Source organism: Ambystoma mexicanum, chromosome 8 (genome assembly GCF_040938575.1).
Source record: "Ambystoma mexicanum isolate Mex_15411 chromosome 8, UKY_AmexF1_1, whole genome shotgun sequence".
NCBI lineage: Eukaryota > Metazoa > Chordata > Amphibia > Caudata > Ambystomatidae > Ambystoma > Ambystoma mexicanum.
Genome location: NC_090929.1, coordinates 1236480256 through 1236507248, shown reverse-complemented (window position 1 = coordinate 1236507248; position 26993 = coordinate 1236480256). Strand labels below are relative to the sequence as shown.

The following is a 26993-nucleotide window of genomic DNA, read 5'->3' as shown; positions in this document are numbered from 1 at the left end:
TGGAATACATCGTAGGACACAATCTCCTCGAAGAACAAGTTACTTACCTTATTCTTTCGATGGGATGTTCCTCCGACGTATTCCACATCGAACCCTCCCAGCCTGCCCCGCTACAGAATTTCTTATGCGATTGCAGCTTACGTTTACACAAGGCTTTCTGCAGTCATACTGGCAGGAGATTGGTGCCACACGTTCTGGGAAAAAACTACAACTGAGGCTACGGGCGCCGTACGTCCTATGTATAACATCCAGTGACATCGACCCTCGACGGAGGCCCTCGAGGGACTACGGATCGACTTCATCAACGTAGGACGCCCTCTGCCGAAGATTTTCCGAAGCAGCACAGCTGTGGTCATTACCTGTCATAGATGTGGAATACGTCGGAGGAACATCCCATCGAAAGAACGTTACCAGATAAGGTAAGTAACTTGTTCAATTATAATAAAGAAAAATATTATATTAAAATCAAATATCATAGTAACCTTAACTCAACACTAATCTTACCATATACCAATAACAATTTCACACATAAAAACAAGTAATCCTATTAAATATAAAATCCTTAGCTAATTTAGCTAATTTACCTTGCTGATGTAGCTCTGAACTGGAGGTGTACTTACGCAGTGGTTACTAGGCGGGGTTGTGGCATGTATGACTTGCCTCAAATGGAACATTGCACTTCCACATTTCAGTTGAAAAGGTTTTTTTTCAAGCCTTTTTAAACCCACCATAATTTAGCTGGTGTTTGTAAAACATGCCTCAATTCTTCAACCACTGGGAAGTGGGAAGAGCTTTAGCAGAGTTGTGTGGCTGACTAGGGTGACTAACGGTGAACATCATCTCTCCAGATTGAAAATGCCGGCTCTAGCCCTTGAGGAGCCATCCCAAGAGGAAAAAGAAGAATGAGTGTGTCAGACTATACTAAACTGATGATCCCTTATAAGGTGCTATAAAGTAGCACTGCCCTCTAAGACAAAGGCAATTTCTTGTTGCAAATAGGCTTGCGTTTGAGCTAATTTGTGTACCCACAATGATTGCTGATGTAGCTCTGAACTGGAGGTGTACTTACAGCAATGGTTACTAGGTGGCATGCATGACTTGGCTCAAAAGGAATACTGCACTTACACATTTTGGGTGGAAGGTTTCTTTTTTTAAGCCTGTTTAAACCCATCATAATTTAGCTGTTGTTTGTGTGTATTGTGGCAGACCAGAAGAAGGAGTCTGACGCACGGTGGATATTTTCAAGATTTCAATCCAAATAATAAGAAGCATGCCTCTCGCCATATCGTCCTTACAGCAGCTTCCACACTGCGCTGCACTGAGCCTCCGGCGTCCTCGTCTGTCATACACTTTCTAGCGGGTTCTGCGTCTCCACACTGCTCCTATCCTCGAAGACGTACCTGTGTCAGAGGGCTTCCACTGCATATGGCTCTCTCCGCCCTTACAAGTTATGTTCGTCCCTTTTACATACTGGTGTACTTTCAAAGGGGCGTTTCATTTCTCTTCAGGTCTCATGGTCTGCCAGCATTACCTGAAACCAATTGGAAGGAAAACACGGGACTGGGTGTGACATGCATTCCCATGTAAGCAGATAAAGTTGTTTGCATAGGGAGCTTGTGGGAATGGGAGTCCTTGTCCCCTACAGGTGGGAGTCACACCATGTCAGGTCCCACTTGCCCAGACCCCTCGGGAGGGTCTTGCTAAGCAGGCTCACCTGCCTAGCCTCAAAGGGAGTTACTCCTCCTTGGGGAGAAGGGATGAATACTCTAAATTCATCACAGTATAATATATATACACACACAACAACACACAACAGTGTGTGTGTGTTGTGTATATTAACAGTACAGGAAGGAAGGGGCTCAATTGGGTTCCATGCACAATTCACCCACTCAGCCACTGGCGTTCTCTCTCGTCCTACCAGTTTTGGTGTTCATCAAATCATCAGGGAGGCAGTCTTTACTTGCAGCTCACAGCCAGTGCAGGTGTTGTCAATCAGTGTTGATTCTGCTGCAAGGACTTCTGGGAGCTGTAGTCATCAGGTTTGCAGGGAACACGCTCACACCCAGACCCACAGTGGGGAGGGGGAATTGCCCAAAGTGTGTCACTCCAAAGCAGGGAATGTGTTGCCCTACTGCAGCACCCTATTGGACTCTGAAGCTTCCACCCTCCAGAGATCAAAGAATATTAACAGTACGGATATCCATGAAATATTCAAAAGTAAAATGCCTGAGGGAGAAAAAACAAAAGTCATTTGAACGCAAATTACTGTTTTTTTCTCCCGCTAACATTTCCTGCAATCCGCTCCCCCCCAACCTCTTACTTACCTGTTGGCGGCACACCTTGTTGTGTGCCGCTGCCTCCTTCATCCCTCTGCGGCACCAGTTCCCTTCACTTACGTGGATGGGAACCGACGCAGCAGTGTCCTCTTTCTTTTTTTGTGTTGCTTTATTTAAATGGGAGTGGGGGACACCCTGCAACCCCCAATGCCATTATAGTGAACAAGGTATGTGGGACACCCCTGCTGCCTTTGTTCACTATATTGGCACTGAATGGTATATTTATTCAACATTTTCAGCTGTACAAACCTTTTTACAGCCAAAATTCGAACAAACATACCATTCAGGTTTTTTTTAAAAAAAAAATATTTCTGGGGATACCTAACAGTACAGGAAGGAAGGGGTGCACTCCAGTAAATGTTTGAGTTTTTGCACATTTTTGTTGAATTGAAATTAGAAACGGTTACCTTGCAATTTTTGATTGTGTATGTTAGTGTGAAGGTCAGAGATAGTTTTGACACTAGGGCAGCCTGCTTTCGTTTTAGTTTATTAGGGAGGGACATTCTCTTAAGGATAGGGAAAGATGGCCTTCACCCTTCATCCACACCTCTTTCTGTTAATAAAAATGTCTGATGCTGAAAACATTACAACTTTCTGTCCGCCTCTTATCTCTGACCCCTCACAGTTCCTTTGGAGATGGAGGTGTAGGAGCCGGGGAATAGCAGTAAGTATCCCGTGGCCACTCTTCACTTTTCTACTTTGAGTTCAACAGTAGCAATACTGAAGATCACACCCAAGTACTATATTATCTGTGCATATGCCTAGACTTCATGATGGAAAGAGATCAAATGAACTAGTATCTAGGAAAGCCATGTGTTCTGGAAAACATATCTGGTCTACTACAGGTTGCATATGCAATCAGGTATCCTTTTTTTCATTCTTTTTTTAAACTACATTCGTTATGCTATGGAAAAGAGTGCCGTCTCCTCTTGTTTCAAGAGCAATGTCCCATGAATCTGCAGACATTGAGGGGTGAAGTAACATACATTTTTTATTTTATGTTGTTTTTCACAATTATTTATGACCACCTCAGTTGCTATTTATTTTGTCATATGGTTAGATGTGTGACATCAAAGGTATTGTAAGCATGCAGAGTCTGAGTTTCATGGTTTTCGGAAAATATTGTATTTTCTGACCTTAGATAGATGCACCCCTCAGCAATATTGTAAGCCAAAATCATAAATCTTGAAACAGGTAAACAGCATTCATATTTTTGTACTAGGAAAGTGAGGCTTAGTTAGGACAGATTGTTACTCTATTGCTAATGGTTTTCTTAATTTTAGACTGAAAGTGGAGATGCTGCTGATGATGAAATGGCATTTCGTAAAGCAAAATGCTATAAAGAGTACCGCTCCAGGAGTGGTTCTGACCCACCAGACATTGATGAACACGAGGAATCAGGTAAAGTGCAACCTTGGTGATATGTGTCAAGCTATTAAGCTCTTTCTTAATAAAGGAACTAAAATAAATGTTGTTATCTTTGTCAGTTCAAGTTAATTAAAAATGGTATTCTGGTATAGCAAATGAACAGTGAACAGAGTCTACAAATTTAAAATGATAGAAAGTTAAATCTAACTAATGTCACCGATTCAATGACATAAAAGATGGACTCCAAAGATAAAGTTAACATGTTATTATGAACATGCCTGGACTGGTCAGAGTTGGCCCTTGTCTTTGTGACCAAGTCGTCACTCCATATGTATTAGTATGAGGTACTGTGACCTGTGCACTCACAATACATTGGGTTTGAACATTTTATTTTTCTCAAATGCTTGGGAAGACTGGAATGCCTATATCTAGCAAGCAATGTTTTTGTTAAGTCTCTCTTTTGCTGATGGATGAGAAGCCAGTAACTCCTATATCTCAAAGGCAATATAATTGCTGAAATGCCTTGTCCAGATGCCTGAGGAGCTGGGCACTCCTATAGCAAATTTATGCAATATGGGTGTCAAGTGCCTCTTTCCTGGTGGGCGCTCTTTGGAAAACACAACAAGATGGTCACAGCTGCATTAAACTCTGTAGCTGGACACATTTTATCCTTACTAACATTGTTTTAAATTCAAGAACTGGCAAGTGTACCCATCTGTTGAAAAATTGAAGCACAGCAGAAATGTGACTTTGAAGTAATGGACTTAGGGGGCTGGGCCTGGGCCCTATACAGACTGTGCACCCGGCACCCAGAACGAGGAGGTGCCAGTGCATGAATACCACCCAAGTGGCAAAGGGGATCACTGGCGGTATTAGGCACTATCCCGCATGCACTGCTGGAGGTCGGCCTGACTCACCTCCTTTGACTCCTTCCCCAAACTGACTGGCTGTGTGGCACCATGCCACTAGCCACTCATACAATACAAGGGAGTGGTGTCTCACGAGATAGCATCATAAATATTTAGTGATTTATTTTATTACGGAATCAATTTGTGCTAAATTATATATGGAAGAATGTATAGGCATGAAGGCTAATCAGCATCCTAATTACTTAGGATCATAGATTCAATCCATTTTATTTGTGCAAAAATAATAACAACATATATCAAAGGATGAAATCCACATAGACAACAGTTCACAATGTACGACAAATATAAAAGCAACAACCTGAATCAATCATTTGTTCAAAAAGCAGCAATAGAGTGTATCAAAGGGCAAGGCCTACATTCATATCTAAATTCATGTGTGAGATCATTGTGTCTCATATGTAAACCTAGTATGAATTGCAACATACAGTATAAAAGTGAAAGAATTAGTCAGAAAAACATGCAGCCCAAGAAATAATTAGGCCACATATTAGACCACATGAGGTCAACAAGAAATATCAATGGTCGGTGTCGACCATACACTACTCTCCACGTTTAATGTCAAACCATTCGTAGTGGACAAGGCGTCCACTATGAGGTGGTAATGGGAGCGCAAGGAAATGTATTACTCCAAAGTTCCCTAATCTATGTACATTTCAAAAATCATCCTTCCAGTGTAGTTTCGACAGACAGAGATCTGATTCACCCAATTTTGTCCGTCTTCTTCAGGACAAGCAAGGCCCCTCCATCTCTTCCTGTGTGTTATTTAACTTCTTGGTTGAGATGATGGTACATCGAAGCACATGACAATATGTCTCCCTAATTCAGAGAGATCTACAGAAAATACACAAAACATCTAAAATTACCCTTCCATCGTCACTTATTGTTCGATCAGCACTGCGGTGACCCAATTCCCTACAACACCACTAGCGTATAGATTCTAACTACAACTATAACACACTAATGGCCCCAATGCAAGTTTAGATGTTCATATCCTTATTGTTGTAAAAGGCTTAACCTGCAATGAATAACGTAGGTCATAAATGATTTTCAACCGCCCTGGTAAAACTGGGATCAATCTTAAAATAGCAGCAGTGCTATCCAAATTTATGTTGTAACTGTACTCGCACCAACAAAATCCAAATGTAAATGCTTGGTGGATTCTGGGGCGACAAAATGCAGGCTATTAATAAACCGCTTCTCACTATCAACCATGTGCCTATAGCTATTATCAGCAAGCTTTCTCAATGGGGTCTAATGAAAGAGACCTTACCTTATTCATGGAGTAACATCCAGACAGGCAGCGACGCAGACGGTCTGGAAAGGACTCGTACAAACAGAAAAGTGTGCATATTCAAACAATTCTGACATGAATAGAGTGCTTACTTTACGTAAACCAGTATCGTGATGGAAAGGCTGGTGCCATGATGGAGTAGAATAAACACGTTCACCTGTGTGTGTTGTATAACCAAACTCGCGGCATAGCGGCCGCCCTCTGAAGAAACTCATTGGACTAATGGAGCATCCCAAAGTGGGTGCATATTTATAGACTGACACCTAGCAAGGAAGCCTCCTTAGCACAGACTGGCATAATAGTGGAAAGGCCCATGCCATATTAAATACAAGTGTATACACTCAATGTAGCTTGCCACACATCTTATAAATATCAATAAAGTCATAACTTTTCATGTGTAGCCGCTTACTGTGAGTGGACAAGAAGAAGTACAGCCTTGTCTAGAGGTGTTTGAAAATTAATTCCCAAAATATTGATGTGACACGCACTTAAAGGCAATATTAAGCAAACCTACGGGCATGTAATAACCATCATCATGTCCCAGCATAGAAGGTAACCCTATTTAATATACTGTGTGAGCAAACCCGCAGTATATCAAGAGGGAAACCCAAGGAAACATTCGGAAAGTAACACTAGTGGGGATTTTATGTGCATCCCCTCTGATTCCATTCTTCTTGATTATTCAAACAGCTGACATGGCTATTAGTGTGGTATATCCACCACTGTTCTCATTGTGCCAACCTGTTGGCAATACTTTGGTGGTCACTTTCTGAACCTTTTTCGATGGCCCACCATTTTAAGTTGTCTGGGCTATGTTCTTCACTTATAAAGTGTGCCACTAGGGTTGAAGTCAAGTGCTTATTCCTATTCTGGGACCATTGTTCCTTTATTCTAACTTTAACCAGTCTGGATGTATTCCCTACACACATTTTCAAGCAGGGACATTGCACCGCTTAGATAACATTATTACTGTTACAGGTAGTGTCACATCTTAAATTCCAAACTCGATCCTTCAATGTGAGTGTGGTACATGGACTAGAAAATGTACATGTGCTACAGCTGCCGCATGGAAAATGTCCTACAATGGGATTCAAGCCCCACAGCGATAGAAGGGTCTGTGGCTTCAGTTCAGGGCTTCTGTCGGCTTGAGATAGCTATTCCTTCAGATGTTTTCCTTTGTTGTAGGCGATCAAAGGCAAAAGGAGCATAGCATTTTCTAATTGAAGGAAATGCCAATGTTTCAGAAGTACTTTCTTCATCTCATTGTGGTGTGTATTCAAAGTAAAGGCACACACTAATTGATTCCTAGAGGAATGCTTGTGATTAAAGATGACCTCCTTTGGTTCCTAGCTCTTTAGATCAACTGCTTCAATAACCTTGCCGGATAGCCTCTTTTAGATAATCCTTCCTTTAGTAGGTGCGATTGATTATAAAAATTGTCTGTGCTCGTGCAGTTACTCCTAATTCTTAAAAATAGGCCGTAAGGAATGTTGTCGCGTAAAAACTGCGGCTGAAAACTTTCATGGTGCAGGATCGTATTCCTATCCATGTTCTTCCAAAATGAGTCCACTGCTAACCTACCGTGGTCTTCCTTGATTAATAAATCTAGGAAAGCTGTGTATCGGACATGGTGGTACATCGCAAACTTACCATTTTCATTAAGTGAGTTGATCCAGTGTTGAAAAAGATCAATGTTGCCCTTCCTTGAGTCCCACATGATTAAAACAACATCATTATACCACCTCTAGCAGTGAATGGCAGATCTAAAGGGATTATTGTCACTCATAATAAACAACAGTTCAAATTTCCACATATAGAGATTTGCGAAGTTCGGGGTAAAAGCTGCGCCCACCGCAGCACCCTTTATTGGCATAAAATATTCATCTTTCAATCTGGAACATTTTATTTTTGTCAAACCAAGTTCCAACATTTTCTAAAAGCAATTCACTGGTCCCAAAAAAGGTCTTGTTCTTTCTTCCAAGAACCCTTTTATGATGGGGAGGGACTGAGGAATGTTAGAGTACTCAACATCTAAGTTGACAAGAAGATCAAATGCAGAGTGAATTAACATCACTGATGTCAGCCAAATATTTGGCAGATTGTATCGCCAGTGTTTTGAGAAAATGATCAAAAAATTGGCCAATGGGTTCCAAGATCGAGCCACATAAGGAGTCTATTGGTCGCCCCGCAGGGTTGGTGGAGTCCTTATGTACTTTGGGAAGTACATAAAACAAAGGAGTTCTCAACTTAACCGGATTCAAAAAGTCGAATTATTTCTGGCCTATTTATTTATTTATTTATTATTTATAAAGTGCTTGTACAGAAAATGGTGTTTGAAGGCGCCACTAGACAAACAAGGGAGGGGGGGCAGGGAAGAAAAATAACAATAACGGTGCTACTAGGCCTTGTGTCATTCGAATCGTGCAAGTACAGTAACAAGAAGTGTGGGAAGGTGAGTGTGGAGGGGGGGTGAAGTGCCAGTCGGGGCGGGTGGGCTCCTGCTAGGGTGGGAAGAGAAGTGTGGGATGAGAGGAGGCATACAGGTGCAAAGGGGGGAAAAAGGCCCCTTCGTCTAGGCGAGTGCTAGGTTTGGGGGGGTGTCAGGGAGACGGGGCGAGGAGGGCCTGGTGCCCTGTAGGACTCAGAAGGGATCAGGCAGCCAGTCTGTTAGGGAGAATTCTCTCTTTAGGCTGAATTTCCTAACCTAGTGAGTCCCCCAGCAGCTTTGCTGGATTTCTGGAGTTCGTTTTTTTCTCCTGCCAAGAGTGAGACTCTTTTTCCCCCACTCTTGGACATGATTTATGGTGTTCCTTTGACTGTTAATGTGTTTTATGGGCTATGGGGTCCTTTACTCCATAGGGTCTCATGTGTTTTTACTATGTGTGTTACACAGCGCCCTCGGTGCAGTGACACAGGGGTGTCATAGTGACACCCCACCATAGACTCCATACCCTGGGACTGACTACTGTCTCCGAGGGCATGTAAAGTCACCATTGGCTTTACTAGTCCCAAATTATTAACAGAAACCAGTACAAACCATCATATTGTGGACGTACTGGTCAGGGCAATTGGATTGCCCCAGGGTCTGTTAGTCGAGGGGGCACGTCTCCGTCTCCCCTGATCGAGTTTTGGCTGGTGGCAGTGGATACTACTTTTTATATTCGACCGCGAATATATCCCTATGGGATTTTCCCATTGTTCGAGGCTACCAACTTTAATTATTTAATTCTCATAGCCTCGAACATACCGCCGGCTTATTAAATGAATATTAATTCGCCAGTTGGTATTTTTTGCCAGGACTCGATTCTAAAATGGCGTTTGTGTTCTCTTCTGTGACTCCAACCCAAGTTGAGCCCTTTGTTCCACTTTTTGACGGGCTTCTCCACAGAAGCCTCCAAAAGTGGTGCCACTCTGTCTGGGTACCACAGGGGGTGTGGGAGGGGGTTTAGGCACCCTGGACTGAGTTACCTTGGTAACTCAAGTCTCACTCTTGTGTGATTGGCCCAAGTGGTGAGCTGGCCGGCTCAGCACTTAGCATGTTTGATTGACAGCTAGGCTGAGTGAATGGGGGTATGCTGCATAAAAGCAGGGCTTTGGGGACTGGAACTTCAGAAGTCACCACAGGACCTGAAAATCTGACGAGGGAGAAGCTGAGCCGACCTACCACGACAACACCACCGGTGGAGCCCTGCGGAACCAACTCACCACTTCCCGACGACAGAGAAGATCTCCCGGCTGGAGAGGCTTCTTCCCCTGACTGGTGGGCACAACCAGTTTACCTTCTTCTCTTCGCACCCCAGACCGGCTTGTGGTCGAATTGCCCGTGCCAAGCACCCCGGGAACCGGATAGCTACTTACCACTGGACCGCGAATTACAGGACCGCTCCTTTTACCTGAGAAACTCTGCGGCTGGTTTCTTCCCTGGCAGTGCAACGGACTCCTGTCTTCCTCCCCGACGACATCTTCTCTTCCCCCGGACGAAGCACTGACTTGCATCCGCTGCCAGGAACAACTGCCCCCGGTGGAGTATTCTCACCACTTTAAGGTACCGTGTCCGCCAGGCCTCCCTTTCTAAAGATTGCTACAAGGTAATAATAATCCCTTAACCTTCTGGACTGGGCTGGCCGCCTTGACCCTCTAACTGGTCTCTTTCTTTGGTCCAACTCTTTTTGAACCTTTTCAAGACGTTTGTGCACTGCAACAGTGTGACCTTGGACACATTTCGTTTTGACCCTCTTAAAGCGGATCCGGCCTACTGACTCTAACTCACAATGTTACTTTGCCTTCCACTCTTGTTGTGTTCGTGAAAAAGTGTTGGGATCTGTTTCGATTTATTCTCTGCCTTTCTCTCCCTTTTTAAAACAAATTATTAGAGTGCCATCTATGTTAAGCGTTCACCGCTGTCAGAAAATAAGTTGACTTGTCTAAATAATCTTTTAAGGGAGTGTATATCTTTTAGTGACCGTGATTTTGGATTGCTTACTATTAGTGCCTGTGTGTTTTTCTAGATGTGGTTTTAAATAAATAATTATATCTCTTTTACACCAAGCCCTGGTCAGTGTTTACTTGTTCTATTGTGTTCTCTTGACCTATTGGGAATACTCTGTATACTGCCTAACTCTTCTTGAGGGAAGTCTGACTGCTCAGCCACAGCTACCAAGTGAATCTGTGTGGTACAGACTGCTACCAAGTGGGTTTACTGCCAAACACCTGTAGTCCTAAATCTTTTGCAGTGGTCCCAGAGGGAACTGCACAGGTTTCTGCCTAACACAGTCATTATGGCAAGGGGCGGCATTAGCAGGGGAGGGGGAGAATGAAGGAAGAAGAGAAATGGAGGGTCTTGAGAAGCTTCCGGAATTTAAGGAGATCCGGCTCTAGCCTGAGAGGGGCAGGGAGGCCATTCAAGAGGGAGCCTCCTGCCGAAGAGAGAGATCTACCCCCAACTCTCTGCTTGGAGAAGCATCGGATCTGCAGAGAGCTAGAAGACCGAAGGTAAGTGAAAGCAGGCCGATTTTCAATATTTTATCCCAATCTTTTTCGCCTGTATTGTAAATTGAGAGGCGATCCCAGCGAGATCATCCAGGAAGATATTGGTCTCCTGACGAAGGCAGGACTGGAATGTGCTTGTCTCCACGACCACCAGTCTGGCTTCAGAGCAGAAAGAGGCACGGAAACTGCTCTCCTGAACACCCGTGAAGACATGCTCTCAAATCTCGATTCCAACTCTCCAAGCTTCCCTCCACTGCCTCTGCTTCTTCCTGACTGTCTGACTGCTATTCAGGCATGGTGTGCTGCTAATGATCTCTGCCTTAATGCCAGTAAGACGGAGATCCATCTCATTGGGACCCCTACTCCCTCCTTCCCTCCTATTCTCTGGCCGCCCTCTCTGGGTCCCCTCCCCCTCACCATCTTGTGACATTACCCGACTCCTGCCGCGGAGCGGCCGCAGAGTCGGGTGCAGAGTCTTGTTGAGCCTGTTACCTGCACTGCATTCTTGGAGTCCTCTCTCTATTGCTGTTCCATTGTTGAACTCTCTACATTACCCAACCCCTGCCGCGCATCGGCTGCAGAGTCGGGTGCAGAGTCTTGTGGAGCCTGTTGCCTGCACTGCGTTCTTGGAGTCCTCACTCCATTGCTGTGCCTTTGTTGAACTCTCTACATTACCCGACCCCTGCCGCGGAGTCGGGTGCAGAGTCTTGTGGAGCCTATTGCCTGCATTGCGTTCTTGGAGTCCTCTCTCTATTACTGTGCCTTTGTTGAACTCTCTACATAACCCGACCCCTGCCGCGGGGCGGCCGCAGAGTCGAGTGCAGAGTCTTGTGGAGCCTGTTGCCTGCGCTGCGTTCATGGAGTCCTCTCTCTCTTGCTGTGCCTTTGTTGAACTCTCTACATTACCCGACCCCTGCCTCGGAGCTGCCACAGAGTCTTGTGGTCTTTGGGCTCTGTGGGCGAGTCGAAGAGGCGCCGTTGTGCAGCAACATTCTAGACACAACTATCCATCAACCTACGGCCAGCGGGTGAGTACGTTCTGAACCAGCAAGACTGAGATTTCTTTCAATTTGCTGAACTACTATATCCCCCAAGATGGCTCTCCCAAACGGTCCCTTATCACGCCAACGGCTAAAAACACTTTCGGCCTCTGATTTTCTCCAACTCCCGTCAACCATTTCACATAATGTGACACAGCCGAACTCTGAGCCGCCAGGTGACCGTGAAGTTGCATATGTTCATGCTCTTGATGTTGGGGAGCCCGGTGCTAAGGAGCTTGCTGCTCTGGCGGCGCTGACGGAGCTGGCCTGGGAGGGACACACGATGGACTCACCTGCCCACTCTCGGGAAGACCCTACGACGGTCGTGACTCGTCAGTCCCCAATGGGGGGACAGCAGTGTCCCAAACAGCAAACATTCATAATCAAAATGAACACTTGGAGACAGAGACGCAAAACATAGAAATGAGAGAACTCCTTCATAATACTCTGAATCCGATATTAACGGAACTAAGCAACAATGAACTTGAAGAGGGAACCCGAAATTCAATACCCTCAGCCCAAGTGACATCTGAAGACTCTTGTCCAAAGTCACATGCTGATATTGACCAGACTCATGAAATAGGCGATGAACCAACTTTGTTCCAGCCACGGAAGGAAGAGGCAGAAACATTTAACATCCAAGACTTGGGAACAGGGCGACCAGATCCCACTGATATGGCACACAATAGTCCATTCGACACAATGGTGTCGCTGACCAAAACAACTAATAGCAAGAACAAGGTCATGTTGTTACATCAGATAGCGATACTTTGCCAAATAACCAAACAAAAGCGATTCTTCACACCAATAGTCCAGCGATCCGTCCATCAACTGGCTTGTCCAACCAGGACTCTGATCTGAGTTACTCACTGCCACCTATTAAGTGGGAGATGACACAAATAAAGAAAGCCATACTGGCGAAACAACGATGGCAAAAGAATCAAGATCTAAGAATAAAATCTGAAGACACCATGTTATCAACCAATCAGACTCCAACTACACATACAGCACGCTTATCACTTGATATTACAGAAATCGTACTACTCATGAGCAAGCAGGAGAAAAGGAAAGAGGTTTTTCATGAAATCTGTAACAGGGAAATCAGGGGCAAACGCCCTAGATCAGCAGTACTCTCCACTATTTCGTCAGAACGAGAACCGATTACCATCAGAAACAATGAAGATGGAAAGTCTGAATAAGCAATCGACAGAAGCCTTGTGAACCCCTGAGAAACCACACGACAAATGTCAGTGGAGCTCAACAAGAGGATGTTCAAAGGATCCAATCCCAACAACGATTGATCTTCAGAACATGCTGATAATAACCACATCTCAAGCTTTGATTCCATTCCTAAAGCTACATGAAACCAACATTGTTGGCACTTATCCACTCTAAACAAATCTATGCAGAAGCATTCATGACCAGAATACAAGAGCGGATAAATATTGAAGCCGAAGCAAGTGCGATGTGGCAGAACCGGCTATTTGAACTTGCAAGAAATGATCAAACGGATAAAGCACAGATGAACAGTGCCCTACTTGCTATGCTGAATCCAAATAACATAGCCGAAGAGCTCTCCTTTATTAAGAGAAACATCAATCAACTAAGTCAGCAGTTAAAGAATGGAGTACCAGACTAAACATTATTCGCTGCTATGAAGCAACCAACGAACAAGTCCAGTAACGAGGAAATAAATAGAACTGAAAACGCTAGACAAAAAGAAGATAGCCCGATGAAAGTTATATCTGCTCAAAACAAAGATGAAATGTGTACCAATCCAGGCACAGTAGCTGAAGTCCTACAGAAGTGCCCCTGTGAATACACAAATAAAGGAACAAGGGCAGAGTCAAAAAGAGAACTTTGATATCTTTGTGCCTAGGACCATCCAAAATAAAATGAAACGTAAACAAGAAATAAAGTTGAAAGCAAAAAGAAATCAGAAAGGATCAAGAGCCTTCTTGTGACATATTTCTGTACCTCAGATGGATATAAAGAACCAACAAACCAAAAAGACTTTTCCATCTGATCAAAGACATAATGCAATATTCCAACCACCAGCGAAACCAGAAGTATCTCCTACACCTCAAATAGCAGCGATAACACAACAGAAGGATCAAGCTCACCAATAATTACTTAATAACCTGCCAACACATTTAGAGTTGGCACACCTACCAACAAGTGGAAAGGAAAGGATTCAAATCTAAATAACAGATCTTTGATAATCATCAACCATTATGACAAAGATGGGTCACAAGATTCTGTTGGCTCAAACCTTTCTTGTGAAGACATAACAGATGATAACCTCGGCTATACAGACACAGATATCTCTTGTGAATATATTTCAAATGGTAACCTGGATGCCTTATACAGAGATCAATTTGAAATTATTGTACTCCTACGTCCCGTCCCCTTTCCTCCATACTTTTGGGACTTTCCGTCCTGTGGGACGGGACCGGAGCACTTTTTGTAAAAAAAAGCATCAAATTGAAAATGTGTCCTTCTTGTCTTTTTACGCGGGGTACCGCACGCGGCCATAACCCCACCCTCCTTAGCTTTGCCCCGCGCATCGCCCTTCAGTCCTTTTCTCCATGCGGTCGGGGCTGGACGCATTTGCATCACTGGGAAGACCTTTTTCTTCCTGTTGTCCTTCTCTCCTGCTCTGGTTCTGAGGTCGCGTAGTCCTCCGTCTATGCCGGATCGTTTGGGATGTGCCACTTGTTCCTCTTGCAAACCTCACTTTGCTAGGGCAGATCCCCATTCTCTCTGCTTGGAGTGTCTGGGACCGGATCACCGTTGGGGCTCGTGTTTCTTCTCCGACTCCCTTTAGGTCCGGGCACTTCAGCGTCGTCTTTGTCGGTGGGAGGAGATTTTCCAGAAGGTTCCTACATCGCATTTTCAACTCTTCATCGACGGAAAGAAAAGACGTCTGGTAAGTTCCTTACTTTTCAGGGCACCCCCGCCGGGGGTCTCCTTCCCGGGGTCCTTCAGATCCGGGAGAGGCTTCAAAAGCTCTGCTAACAGGGTTTTCCCTGAGGTGCCGCGCAGGCCTAATAGGCATACCAGGGGTTTTATTCGAGGGTTTCCGCGAGCGGCCTGCCTATACAGTATCGCGATCCGAGGTCACCGATCAGGTTCTAATAGCCAGCATAGTCGTGCTGAGGCGTTGTGTACTGGCGTTCGCTCCGAGGTCTCCTTGTCAGGAGCTTCCCACACAGACACCGGGGAGCGCCCTGAGGCTTCTGTTGAGGCTTCCTGTACTGAACCACGGTTCGAGGCCTCTCTCGGGGAGCTATTAAGACCAGACTCTGTTCAGAGGTTCCTCTTAACGAGGCTAAGGTGTGTACCAACAGAACTGAGAGGCCTGTTAAGGTCTTGTCTGTGATGTGGATTCCTCAACTTTCCCCTGCTCGCGCAGTCACCGGTTCTGTTGAGGGGGCACAGGGAGAGGTAACCGACCGTAACTTCTCTGGTACCGGCATTGCCCAGGTTCCTCCTTCAAAGGCTAATCCAGGGGACAGGATGTCCAGTAAACATCCAAGGCCCCGTAGTACCGGCTCTGCCGAGGCTCCTTGTCTCAAGCATAACATTTTCAGTCAAGTCCCCTGACCAATCTGTGTAGTCAGCTGCCTCATCTACACATATGACGCAGTTCTCCTCAGATGTTCATAAAATTACGGCCTTCACCCGTGGTTTACGGTGGCCATTTTGGATTCTTCCCTCACACCCACGCTATCGATGACGGGTGCTTGGAATCTTTTTTTCGGTGGACTACCTTTTCCACGCGACAGTGTGAATCCGTTCCGCCCTTCCTATGACTGGCGTGCTCGGATGCCACTACCACATGCGGTCTCGCTTCCGGCAGCCTCTGTGTTAGAGGATGCCTTTTTTGGGAAGTTTCCGAGACTTATGCACTGTGACCCCTTAAGGGAGTACTTTAAGTGCCTTTCTTGTAGCTCTGTCACCAGGGTTTCCCTTGAGGTGCCCCAAGGGCCTAACAGGCGTACCAGAGATTCCTCTGAGGGCGTGACGGACCTGCCAGTACCGACATTGTTCCGAGGTTCACCATCACAGTATTAAAGTTAAGCCCAGTTTGGCTGGGATACCAGGGTTCACCCTGAGGTCTCAGTTTCTGGAGCTTTCCCCGCTGTAACCAGGTTGAAACCTGAGGTTCCTCTTGTGGAGGCTGAAGTCTGTACCAAGTCCCGACTCGAGGCCCCTTTTAAGGGAGCTTTACGTACCAGGTTGAAACCTGAGGTTCCTCTTGTGGAGGCTAAAGTGTGTACCGAGTCCCAACTCGAGGCCCCTTTTAAGGGAGCTTTACGTACCAGGTTGAAACCTGAGGTTCCTCTTATGGAGGCTAAAGTCTATATCGACAGATCTGAGAGGCCTTCTCTGAGGGTCTTGTCGGTGAGGTATTGTCCTCAACCGTCCCACGATTCAGGGTCATGGTGGTAACGGTTCTGTCGAGGGGGCAAAGAGGGGGGTCACGGACCGCATTCCCTCTGGTACCACTTGTCCGAAGTTCCTCCATTGGAAGCTAATTTTGAAACTGATTCAAAGATGTTGACTAAACATCCGAGGCCGCCCAGTACCGGCTCTTCTGAGGATCCTTGTAAGGCTAAAGTGTTAATTAAGTCCCCTGACTCTACTGAGGAGGCAATTGCCTCAGCTTTGCATGTGACAAGGTTCTTTTCAGGTGGCGACAAAATGGTGGCCCAACCTGCGAGGCCTAAAGTGGCCATTTTGGATACCTCCCTTACACCTATGTTCGCAACGCCTGATGCTGGGAGCATTCTTTTCAGCAATAGTAACCCGTTCCGCCCTTCTTTGACCGGTGTGCGTGGGCACTGCTGCCTCATACTGTCTTGCTCCCTCCTGCTTTGCTTCACTGATCTATGTGGACCCGGCCGGTGGTGGACCCTCCTGACAACCATCCTCCTTGTGTTCGGGGGGTGGGTCCCTACGAGTGGTTTCTTCCTCTTCAACACCTAAGCCTTCGGCTGAGGATACGTTTTTGGGAAGTTTCAGTTGCTCATGCACTCTGACCCTAGGAGGGTGTATTTTAAGCGTCTTTTCACTCCTGTTCCAACCCGGCCCGGCTGCTCTGATTTGGTTTTTCTTTTCAAACCTGAGGCGGTAGGTGTGGAAGACCAGTCTTCTGTTCCCGCCTCATTGGGATGAGCCTTAAGCAGATGAGGACGGCGATGAGCAGCCCCGCTCGGTGAGAGCATTCCATGACCGGGAGGGGCTTGTGTAGCTCTGTTACCAGGGATTCCCCTGAGGTGCCTCAAGGGTCTAATAGGCATACCAGAATGTTCTCTGAGGGTCCCTCAGAGGACCTGCCAAAACCGGACATGGTTACGAGGTTCACCATTTGGGTGCTAAGGTTCAGCTCAGTTCGTCTGTGGCTCTGGATACCAGGGTTCGCCCTGAGGTCTACATTTCTGGAGCATTCCACACGGATACAGGTCTCCGTTTCTGGTGCTTGTCACACTGACCCACGGCTCGAGGCCCCTCTTGAGGGAGCTATATGTCCTGGGTTAAAACCCAGGGTTCCTCTAAATACAGTACCGACGGAGTCGAGGGATCCTCTTAGGGTATATTCCTCAACCGTCCCACACTCAGGGTTGTGGTTGTACCGATTCTGTTGAGGGAGCAAAGAAGCTGATCAGCAACAGGCCTTCCAGTACCGGCTCTGCCGAGGTTCCTCCATTGGAGGCTACTTCTGGGTCAGTTCCTAGAATGTCCACTAAACATCCTAGTTCTGCCAGCACCGGCTCGGCTGAGGATCCTTGTTTGAAGGCTAAGTGTTTCTTAAGTCCCCTGACTCCCCTGAAGGGACAGTTGCCTCATTTTCTCCTATGACGCAGTTCTCTTCAGGTGTTGACTAAATGGCGGCCCAACCTCCTTGGTCCACAGCAGCCATTTTGGATACCTCCCATACACCAACTTTCATGACGACTGGTGCTGGGAGCGTTCCTTTTGGGGCTGAGTAGTTTTCCACGTTGTATGGACAACAAAGACCCGTTTGTCGGTCCTGGCGACAGCTTCAGCTAAGGCCCCTTGTAAACAGAGGTCAGGGTCCCAGACTCGGTCCTTCTCTGGGATCAGGGGGTTGCAGGGTCGCCGTGCGCGACGATCTGAAACTCCTGTTGGTAACCCCGCCTTAAGCGGCAGCGGCAAGGTGGTTGGTTTTTCTCTCGCCCATCAGCCTCCTCTACAGGCACAGGTAATCTCCCTGCTGACAAATCACCAAATTATATTTTTTGTCGGTCACACTACACTTATGTGGGGTGACGAATCTCATCTCATCTGGAGGCGTGGAAAACCATCACCCAAGACTGGTGGGGTTTGTGCATCGTTTAGGCGGGTTTCACTTGCCCTTTCCTCCTACCCCACCCTTCAAACCTCTCTTCCGACAGATCGGAGGTACAGAAACATCTATACCTCAGAGCTGGGAACCTGTTCCCCTCATGGAGCAAGGGAGGGGCTAGTACTGCTGTCCTTTCACAGTGCTCAACCAGGCTGGTCTGCGCACTATCTTTGATCTTTCTAAGAGAAATTCAAGTTGATCACGCCCTGCCAAATAAAGTCCTTTCTTCGGAAGGGCGATTGGCTCAGTGTGGTGGTCTTACAGGATGCGTAAATGACATTCTGACTGGAGCCCGCATATGAAATATCTGTGGTTCTCTGGAGCCCGCATATGAAATATCTGCGGTTCTCTGTGGGAGCAGGTCACTTCAGTTTCGGATACTCCTTTTGGTCTCGGTTCAGCGAGACATACGGGAAACTCCTCTGAGGGGCTCTGCAGCGGTCCCCCAATACCGGATCTTATTCCAAGGTTCCCCATTTGGTGCTAAGGCTGACGCCAGTTCTGCTGTGGATTTTGATACCAGGGTTCGCCCTGAGGCTTCTCCATCTGGAGCTAGCTGTGCCGAGTCTTGGCTCGAGGCCCCTCTCGAGGTGGCTATAAAGCCAGGGTTAACCCTGAGGTTCCCCTGCTTTGGGCTAAATCGGTCACCAACAGAATTGAGAGTCCCTCATCGAGGGTCCTGGCTGTAAGGTATATCCCTAAGCCATTCCGCGCGTGCGGCCGTGGTGATACCAGTTCTGTTGAGGGGCGAAAGAAGGTGGTCACGTACCACAGACCTTCCAATACCGGCTCTGCCGAGGATCCTCCACTAGAGGCTAATTCTGGGGAAGCCCTTGACGTATCGAGTAAACACCCTTGATCTGCTAGTATCGGCTCTGCCAAGGTTCCTTGTTTCAAGGCTAGGATTGCACGCAAGGCCCCTGACTTCCCTGGGGAGACTATTGCTTCACTTGCTCTTGTGACCCAGTTCGCCCCTGGTGTGTGATAATGGCAGCCCAACCTCTGCGGGCCATGGCGGCCATTTTGAATACCTCCCATAGAGCAAGGTTTTATATCAACAAGCAGGGCGTCACGGACTCTCCTGTCCTTGTGGATTTTGTCATACAAATTTGGGCTGGGCCATCCAGTATGTGGTTTGGCTTCAGGCTCCACACATCCCGGGTCCCCTCAATGTGACCGCAGATTAATTCAGTCGCCAGTCGGCATCGGTTACGAGTGAGATGAACAGCAATATCATCTCCACTTTTCCAGCAATGGGCACGCTAGAGGTGGTCCTCTTTGAAACTTGTGGGTGAACATGAAAGCTTATGCTTTCCCCTCATTGCCTCCTATCTATTGGTCTCTCTGTAAGCACATGGTGGGCTTTCCCACCAGCTTTTGGTAAGCATTACTGCTTAGACCTGGGCTCCAGAGCCAATGCTCAATTCGGCAAGGCTGTTCTTAAAACCTTTTTCAGTAAGGAGGTTCCATCCACCCGTATTTCCTGTGAGGTGTGCTTGGTAATCTCCCAAAAGTATGGAGGAAAGGGGACAAGACATAGGAGTACAACAAAGTTACTCACCGTAGTGACTACCTCACTCCTAGTACATAGTCCCCTTTCCTCCATACGCCCACCCGCCGTCCCCTCTAATAAGTATCCTCTGTTATGCTTAAATGGTCTCAGACCTGGCGATAGAAAAGGACTGAAGGGCGATGCGCGGGGCGGAGCTAAGGAGGGCGGGTTTATGGCCGAGTGCGGTACCAAGCGTAAAAATAGAAGAAGGGCACATTTTCAATTTGCTGCTTTTTACACAAAGTGCCCTGGTCCCGTCCCACAAGACGGAATGTCCCAAAAGTATGGAGGAAAGGGGACTATGGACTAGGAGTAAGGTAGTCACTACGGTGAGTAACTTTGTTAATCTAACCTCTGACAACGAGAGGTCAATAGCGGAGAATACACACCCTACTACTCCAGGAAGTCAAAGGCAGGAGAAAAAGTCAAAACCCCAATTGAATAATAATCAACTGACATTACCCGCTTTTATTCACCCAAGAAGCAAGCAAACCACAAATAGACTACAGTTATAAAAAATCTCAGAATTCAATGAGGGATTGATATTAAACAGAACTAACATCTTACGTTTGCTACATGCTATCCCCCAGCTACACTTCATACGCTCGAGAGATCTGAAATTAGTACAGTTTGTAGAGGAGCGCTCCTTGGATATTGTATGCATTGATCTACATGCCAAATCTGTAATGGATGACATCTTGCTACACAAAAATCTCTTGTACCAACTGGGCCTTCTTTGTAGCAAATACAAAGAACACCAGAAAGAAGACATTGATTACAGTACAAATGTGAAACACGAATATGAGTACAGAGCAAATCAAATGACAAGAAAGGATGAAAATAAGACCCCCAACATCCTTTAGATATGCTGAAGAGAGAAATTTAACCTCAAGATGGCATAGCGATCACTACAATCGATAATAGATCAAGAGCGAACTATACCAAGCACTTCATATGGAGAGACACCGAATACACAGAAGAAGCAATGTCCAAGGAGAACACTTCTCGTTATTAAACACCAATCAATCAACGAAGGGGAGGGACTTCCTTATGCTCATGGAATTCGCAAGAACATACTCATCTGTTTTATCAGAATAACTCGAACTTTAACAAGTTGCAGATAGTTTGTCTCCAGGAGACATGGCTGGTTCAGCAGCCAGTCTGTGAAGGATTCCTCACCTTCTCAGATCCAGCGATACAAGGCATTAAAGGTCACCCTTTGGTAGGACTTCTGACCTTAATAAAGGTAGATGCAAATTTCGAAATCATCGACTCCACCAACTTGAATCCATGGATCCAAATGACTATTTTGAGACATCAACCATCGGTCCCTGGAAAAGAAAGTTATTAAGATCTCTCCCGCTGTGTAAAAGATGTTGGCAATTGTGATTTTATACTGGAATCTGGTGGCTATAAATGACGAGGTGTTTATAGACATTGTCTTCACGGCCATTGACCAAGCCACTGCACGACTCCAACAGATTGAATTTATCATATGGAGTGATCTGAATCTGCACCTCTACAACCAACTAGGAGTCAGATACGATGAATCACAGCGGACACCAAGAGCCCGGCGATGGTCCAAAGAAATGGACGATCGAAATATTTGTCTTACGATCACCCCCCTAAATGAAAGAGGGACAATACAGCCCACCTGCTCGTGAGGAACTTCCACTGCGACCATTGATTACATCTACATCTCTCATGGAATTAAAGAGAAACCTCTAAAAACTGATACCAGCTACTCTGACAAGAGAGACCATTGGATGTTGTATATAGTTTGGTCCACGATGAATCCAATAAGATTAAAACGTACCCTCCCCCAAGTAGAACCAGATGGAAGACTCACCAGATTACGAATGACCCAAAACCAAATAGGATATCTCTCTGATACCTTCCTAATGACGACTCGGCAAAGGACAGATAAATTAAACTACGAGTGGCTTGTAAGTCCCTTCCAGCCAAAAACAAATATTAAGATCAAAGACAGACCACAACATATCCACTGCTTTAATCCGCAGACCAAAGACAAGAAAATTGATTTACGCAGGAAGATAAGAACTATACTAAAGGGCCCCGAAGAAGACAAGTATAAGCGGATCAGGATCAAAAAACAACGATGCACAAACTGAACTAAATCTAATAGATCTCTTTTATTTCAACGAGATGCTGAAAACATGCTTGAGGTTTTAAAGAACAGAAATTCCAGAAATATATGTAACATCCTTAACCAGCGATCCAATACCAGTGCTAGAACAATTCCGGATGTGCCGGAAGTAATATGGATCAGCTACTTCACAGAGCTATATAAGGAAAGATGTACCAAACTCGATACTGTACTTAGGAAACAAATAACCAAGTGGACACTCAAATACACCCATGAGGACATTCTGACCCTTATCAACAAATTGAACACGTCCCATGCGCCAGGACCGGATGGGCTGTCCAACGCAGTCATCAAACAGAATCCTCAATATTGGGCAAAATTGTGCATACAACTATTCAATCTGATTGTGGAGTCAAATGCCATACCTCGATAATGGCAATTAGCGATACTTGTCCCCATTTTCAAGCAAGGCGACAGAAAGAACCCGGGCAACTACCGCCCCATCGCTCTACTAGACCCTTTGGGGAAAATCTTTGCCTCTTTCCTATTACAAAAGCTAACCAATTGGGCTACGAGGAACAACCAACAGGCGGCAAGACAGACTGGATTTACCAAAAAAGTCGGCACTAACATCAACCTATTTTTATTAAATCTGTTAAAGCAAGAGGCTATAAGAGAGAACATTCAGATATACGCAGTCTTTGTTGATCTGCAACCTGCTTTCAACATGGTTAGTAGGCAAGCACTATGGGACAAACTCAAATCCTGGGAATGTCCTTGTGAAATTGTGATGCCTATCAAACAACTATACAACAACACCAATATTCGAATTTGCATGACCGCGGATGGCGTTATGACAGCGCCGATTAAAGCATGGAATGGGCTGAAACAAGGGTGCCCCCTTGCGGCCACCCTTTTTAACCTCTTCACCTCGGACTTTGACAACCACATGAAGATCCCAACTCACAATCCCCCGAAATTAAACGCTGTTCAACTGCCTCAGATGATGTATGTAGACGACATTGTTATCTTCAACAAAACCCAAAGGGGTTTGCAGATATGCCTAGATCAACTGGAAAGCTATATGACGCTGAATGAATAAAAAATCAATACCCAAAAATCATACTGTTACCAAAAAAATGGACAAAGGCTCAATTCACCTGGTTTCTAGAAAACAAACTATCACAAGTAAAAACAAGGAAATACTTGGGCATGTGTTTCAATCAAACAAAGTCCGAGGCAGAATGGATTCAACACCTGAAATCGAAAGCACACGCCTTAGCCAGACAAGGTGCTTTCATCCACCGCAAATACGGAACATTTTAGTTGAAACCAGCGGTAGCCTTTTTTAGACAAAAATTGGTAGCAATTCTACCGTATGGATGTGAGTCAATGAGTAAACTCGAACCCTCAATATGGCAACAGCTAGACGCCATCTTCTGGCGCAAAGTACTATCGCTGCCTCCCTCGTTCCCCATGGCACGTATACGTTATGAAATTGCTATGCAGTCCCTGCAATCTATAATGATCTGGAAATAACTAGAGCTGTACGGAAAAATCCTGAGTGAAGAGCAAATTCCAGCCATTGAGATCTTATCTTGCGTCCGAATTCTGCAGCCTCTAACAATCACGCACTGAATGACTGGAAAAGTACAATGGAAGAACAGCTGGGGAAGTCAGATATCTCAATAGAAATGCTGACCCTACGTCCACAGCATGCAAAATATCCACGCTGCATTTAAAGAGTCAATACCAAATTGACTTAAATTGTCGATGTGAGATAAGGCCGATTAATCATCTCCCGAAATATCTGATGATCTTTCCGGATAGAGGGATTCGAGACTCGTTCTTGCGACTTCGTCTCAATCTACTTCCAACGCGAGAACTTCTATCGAGAAACTAAGCAAATTTCGACTACTCAAGCCTTTTGCCGATTTTGTAAAGAAACGGAAACCCTAGAATCCCTCTTTCATGGAAAAATGGAATGCAAGGCTCTAACTGAAAAGCAAAATCTTTTCAAAGAAATGTTCCAGACATCCCCATTACAGTCGGACCCAAATGAACGGTGGGCTAAAATTCTGTTGGGAAACAACAAAAAACTAGTATACATGATTATCCAATTGTGGAAGAACATAAAAGAAGATACAAAAGTACCGAGAATACTTAGGGCCTCATCACGAGTTGGGTGGTAGACCCGGCGCTATTACAGCCTGGGCTATTAGCGCTACCGCCAAACCCCCCGGCGCTATTAGCGCCGGATCACGGGTTTGGCGGAACGGTTGGTTCCCATTCCCCATTGGGCCCATGCGGGAATTCCTCATTCCCCATTGGGCCCAATGGAGAATTTTCGCGCTATTATCGCCGGCGGATTTCCCACTGGCAGTAATAGCGCTGAAAATCGTCAAATTTGAAGCAGATTTGCCCCCAGCTCAGATCTGGGGGCAAATCCGCCAAGCCCATGATCTGGCGGACCCTTAAATGTGGCGGTAATAGCGCTACCGCCGCATTTAAGGGTTACCGCCAGACTCGTGATGAGGCCTTTAATGTATGCAAATGAAAAGTTTAGAAATTAACTATATCATTAAAAAAATTTAAATAACTTTTTCTATGGTATGTTTCCCACTCAGGAGGGTCTACAACCAGGTTTTCTCTCATTGTCCCATTCACAGAGAAGAATATACATTTGCATATCAGTCTGGTCCCACCCACAAGGACAGTCAAGCACGAGAATGCTAGGCAATTCTCTTCTAAGACTAAGACTACCAATAGCAACCGCAGACATGTGTTGCAGCCTTGTTGAGTATCAGTGAGATGAAGCTGTGCCTTTCTAAGGCACAGTGAGCATGGGGTACACATCTGGATCACCCTTTCGACTTTTTGTAAAACCCCAAGTGTTACACATTTACAAAAATGTGGGAACCTGTCGACTGATACTGCCTAGCATTTCAGTTCTGAGCTGCTATTGTGGGTAGGACCAGACTGATCTACAAATGGATATTTCTCCTTAAGGATACAGTGATCTAAAATGTGGTTATAGACCCTCCAGAGTGGGAACCATCTAAAAGAACAGGTAATGTGGTCTTGTTTATTCTGAGTCGAGGGGCTCCCACATTTATGCACATTGCTGATCTTAAAAGGCTAATTATGAAAATTGAAGATCTGGAATGGCATCTATGCCAGAATCCACATACATTGATGAAATGGAACATGTTATTGAAAATCTACTCCTTGAGGTTGTTATCCACACTGATGTATCGCAACACATTTTTTGGGTATGGTAACACCATACAGCAGACCCAAGACCAGCACACGGAGCACCACCTCGCCCACCAATGTCCTACATGTTCGACTGCCATGACCGGGTCATGCTCTTGCACACTGAAATGTAGCGGTGAGAACTGAGCTATAAATCAACATTAATCAGACTGTTTCCTGACTTTTTTTCATTTTTTTATTTTTATTTTCCTTTGCACACGGGTTCAGCAATGTAAAACATAAATAGACAATAATAATTTGCCATCACAGGTATTCCAAGACATGTATAATGCATTCACAATACTGTTCTGCTGCTTGCATTGTCAACTTTTTTACGTTCTAAATACTTGCCGGAAATCTCCCTAAATGTCTCGCTCGTGACTCACTGGGGCCTTCAGGTTGGCATATTTTTCTTCCATGTCATTCGCCCAAAGCATGTCATGAAGCCAGATGTCATACTTGGGGGCCTCCTTCCCATTCCAGCGCATCAGGATAGCCCGTTTTGCCAATATATGTCCAAGATTCACAAATTTGTGCTTCAATGGATTCAGCTTCTTAACATATCCCAGTAGACATATCGAGTGTTCCCATACTAAAGGCTGGCCTACAATTTCATCTAACGCTTGACATATTGCATCCCCATACCCTGATAGTGCCTGAAACGACCACAGCATATACATTATTACAGCTTCCAAAAAACTGCATCTGGGACATCAGCCTTCCATTGAAGGGTACATTCTCATAAGATCAGCCAGGGAGACGTGTTCTGTTTAGGATCTTGAATTGAATTAGTCTGTACCTAGAGTTCAATGATACCTGCCTCGTTAGCTTATATATTTGCAACCAGTGTGTGTCTGCAAAAGCAACGCCAAGATCCCTTTCCCATTTACCTTTATGTCCACTGATTGCACACCACAGGCCGTCTGCCGCAGTTTATATAACGCTGATACAGTTTTTTTCCCCCTTACCTAACGACAGTATGTTGCTACAGCATGGGTGTGATGCAGGCTTTTGTGGAAACCCAGGCCACACTGACGCCATGGCTGAGCGAATCCGTCAATACTGGAGATTGTGGAGCGAGTTATCACTTACATGCACCTTAATTAAGTCCCATGTAACAAAGGCCCCTGTTAGGCAGAAATCTGTGCAGTTCCCTCTGGGACCACTGCAAAAGATTTAGGACTACAGGTGTTTGGCAGTAAACCCACTTGGTAGCAGTCTGTATCACACACTTGGTAGCTGTGGCTGAGCAGTCAGACTTCCCTCAAGAAGAGTTAGGCAGTATACAGAGTATTCACAATAGGTCAAGAGAACACAATAGAGCAAGTAAACACTGACCAGGGCTTGGTGTAAAAGAGATATCATTATTTATTTAAAACCACATCTAGAAAAACACACAGGCACTAATAGTAAGCAATTCAAAAACACGGTCACTAAAAGATATACACTCCCTTAAAAGAATATTAGACAAGTCTTAAGTAAAGCCCCACTTATTTTCAGAAAGGGTGAGCGCTTAACGCAGATGGCACTCTAATAATTCGTTTTAAAAGGGAGAGAAAAGCAGAGAATAAAATGAAACAGATCCCAACACTTTTTCACGAACACAACAAGGGAGGAAGGCAAAGTAACACTAGGAATTCAGAGTCAGTAGGCCGGATCCGCTTAAGAGGATCCAAACGAAATGTGTCCAAGGTCACACGGTTGCAATGCACAAAAGTCTTGTAACAGTTCAAAAAGGAGTTGGATCAAAGAG

At 45.4% G+C, this 26993-nt stretch overlaps 1 protein-coding gene across 6 annotated transcripts in view; it reads left to right on the top strand.

Moving 5' to 3' along the window:
- PLCE1 (phospholipase C epsilon 1) overlaps positions 1 to 26993 on the top strand; it is a 3624599-nt gene that overhangs the window by 1969727 nt on the left and 1627879 nt on the right. For all 6 annotated transcript variants that reach the window (XM_069611343.1, XM_069611341.1, XM_069611340.1 and 3 more), the window contains one exon: positions 3620 to 3737. In XM_069611343.1, the coding sequence (XP_069467444.1) occupies positions 3620 to 3737 (118 nt within the window). The remainder of the gene's footprint in view (positions 1 to 3619; positions 3738 to 26993) is intronic.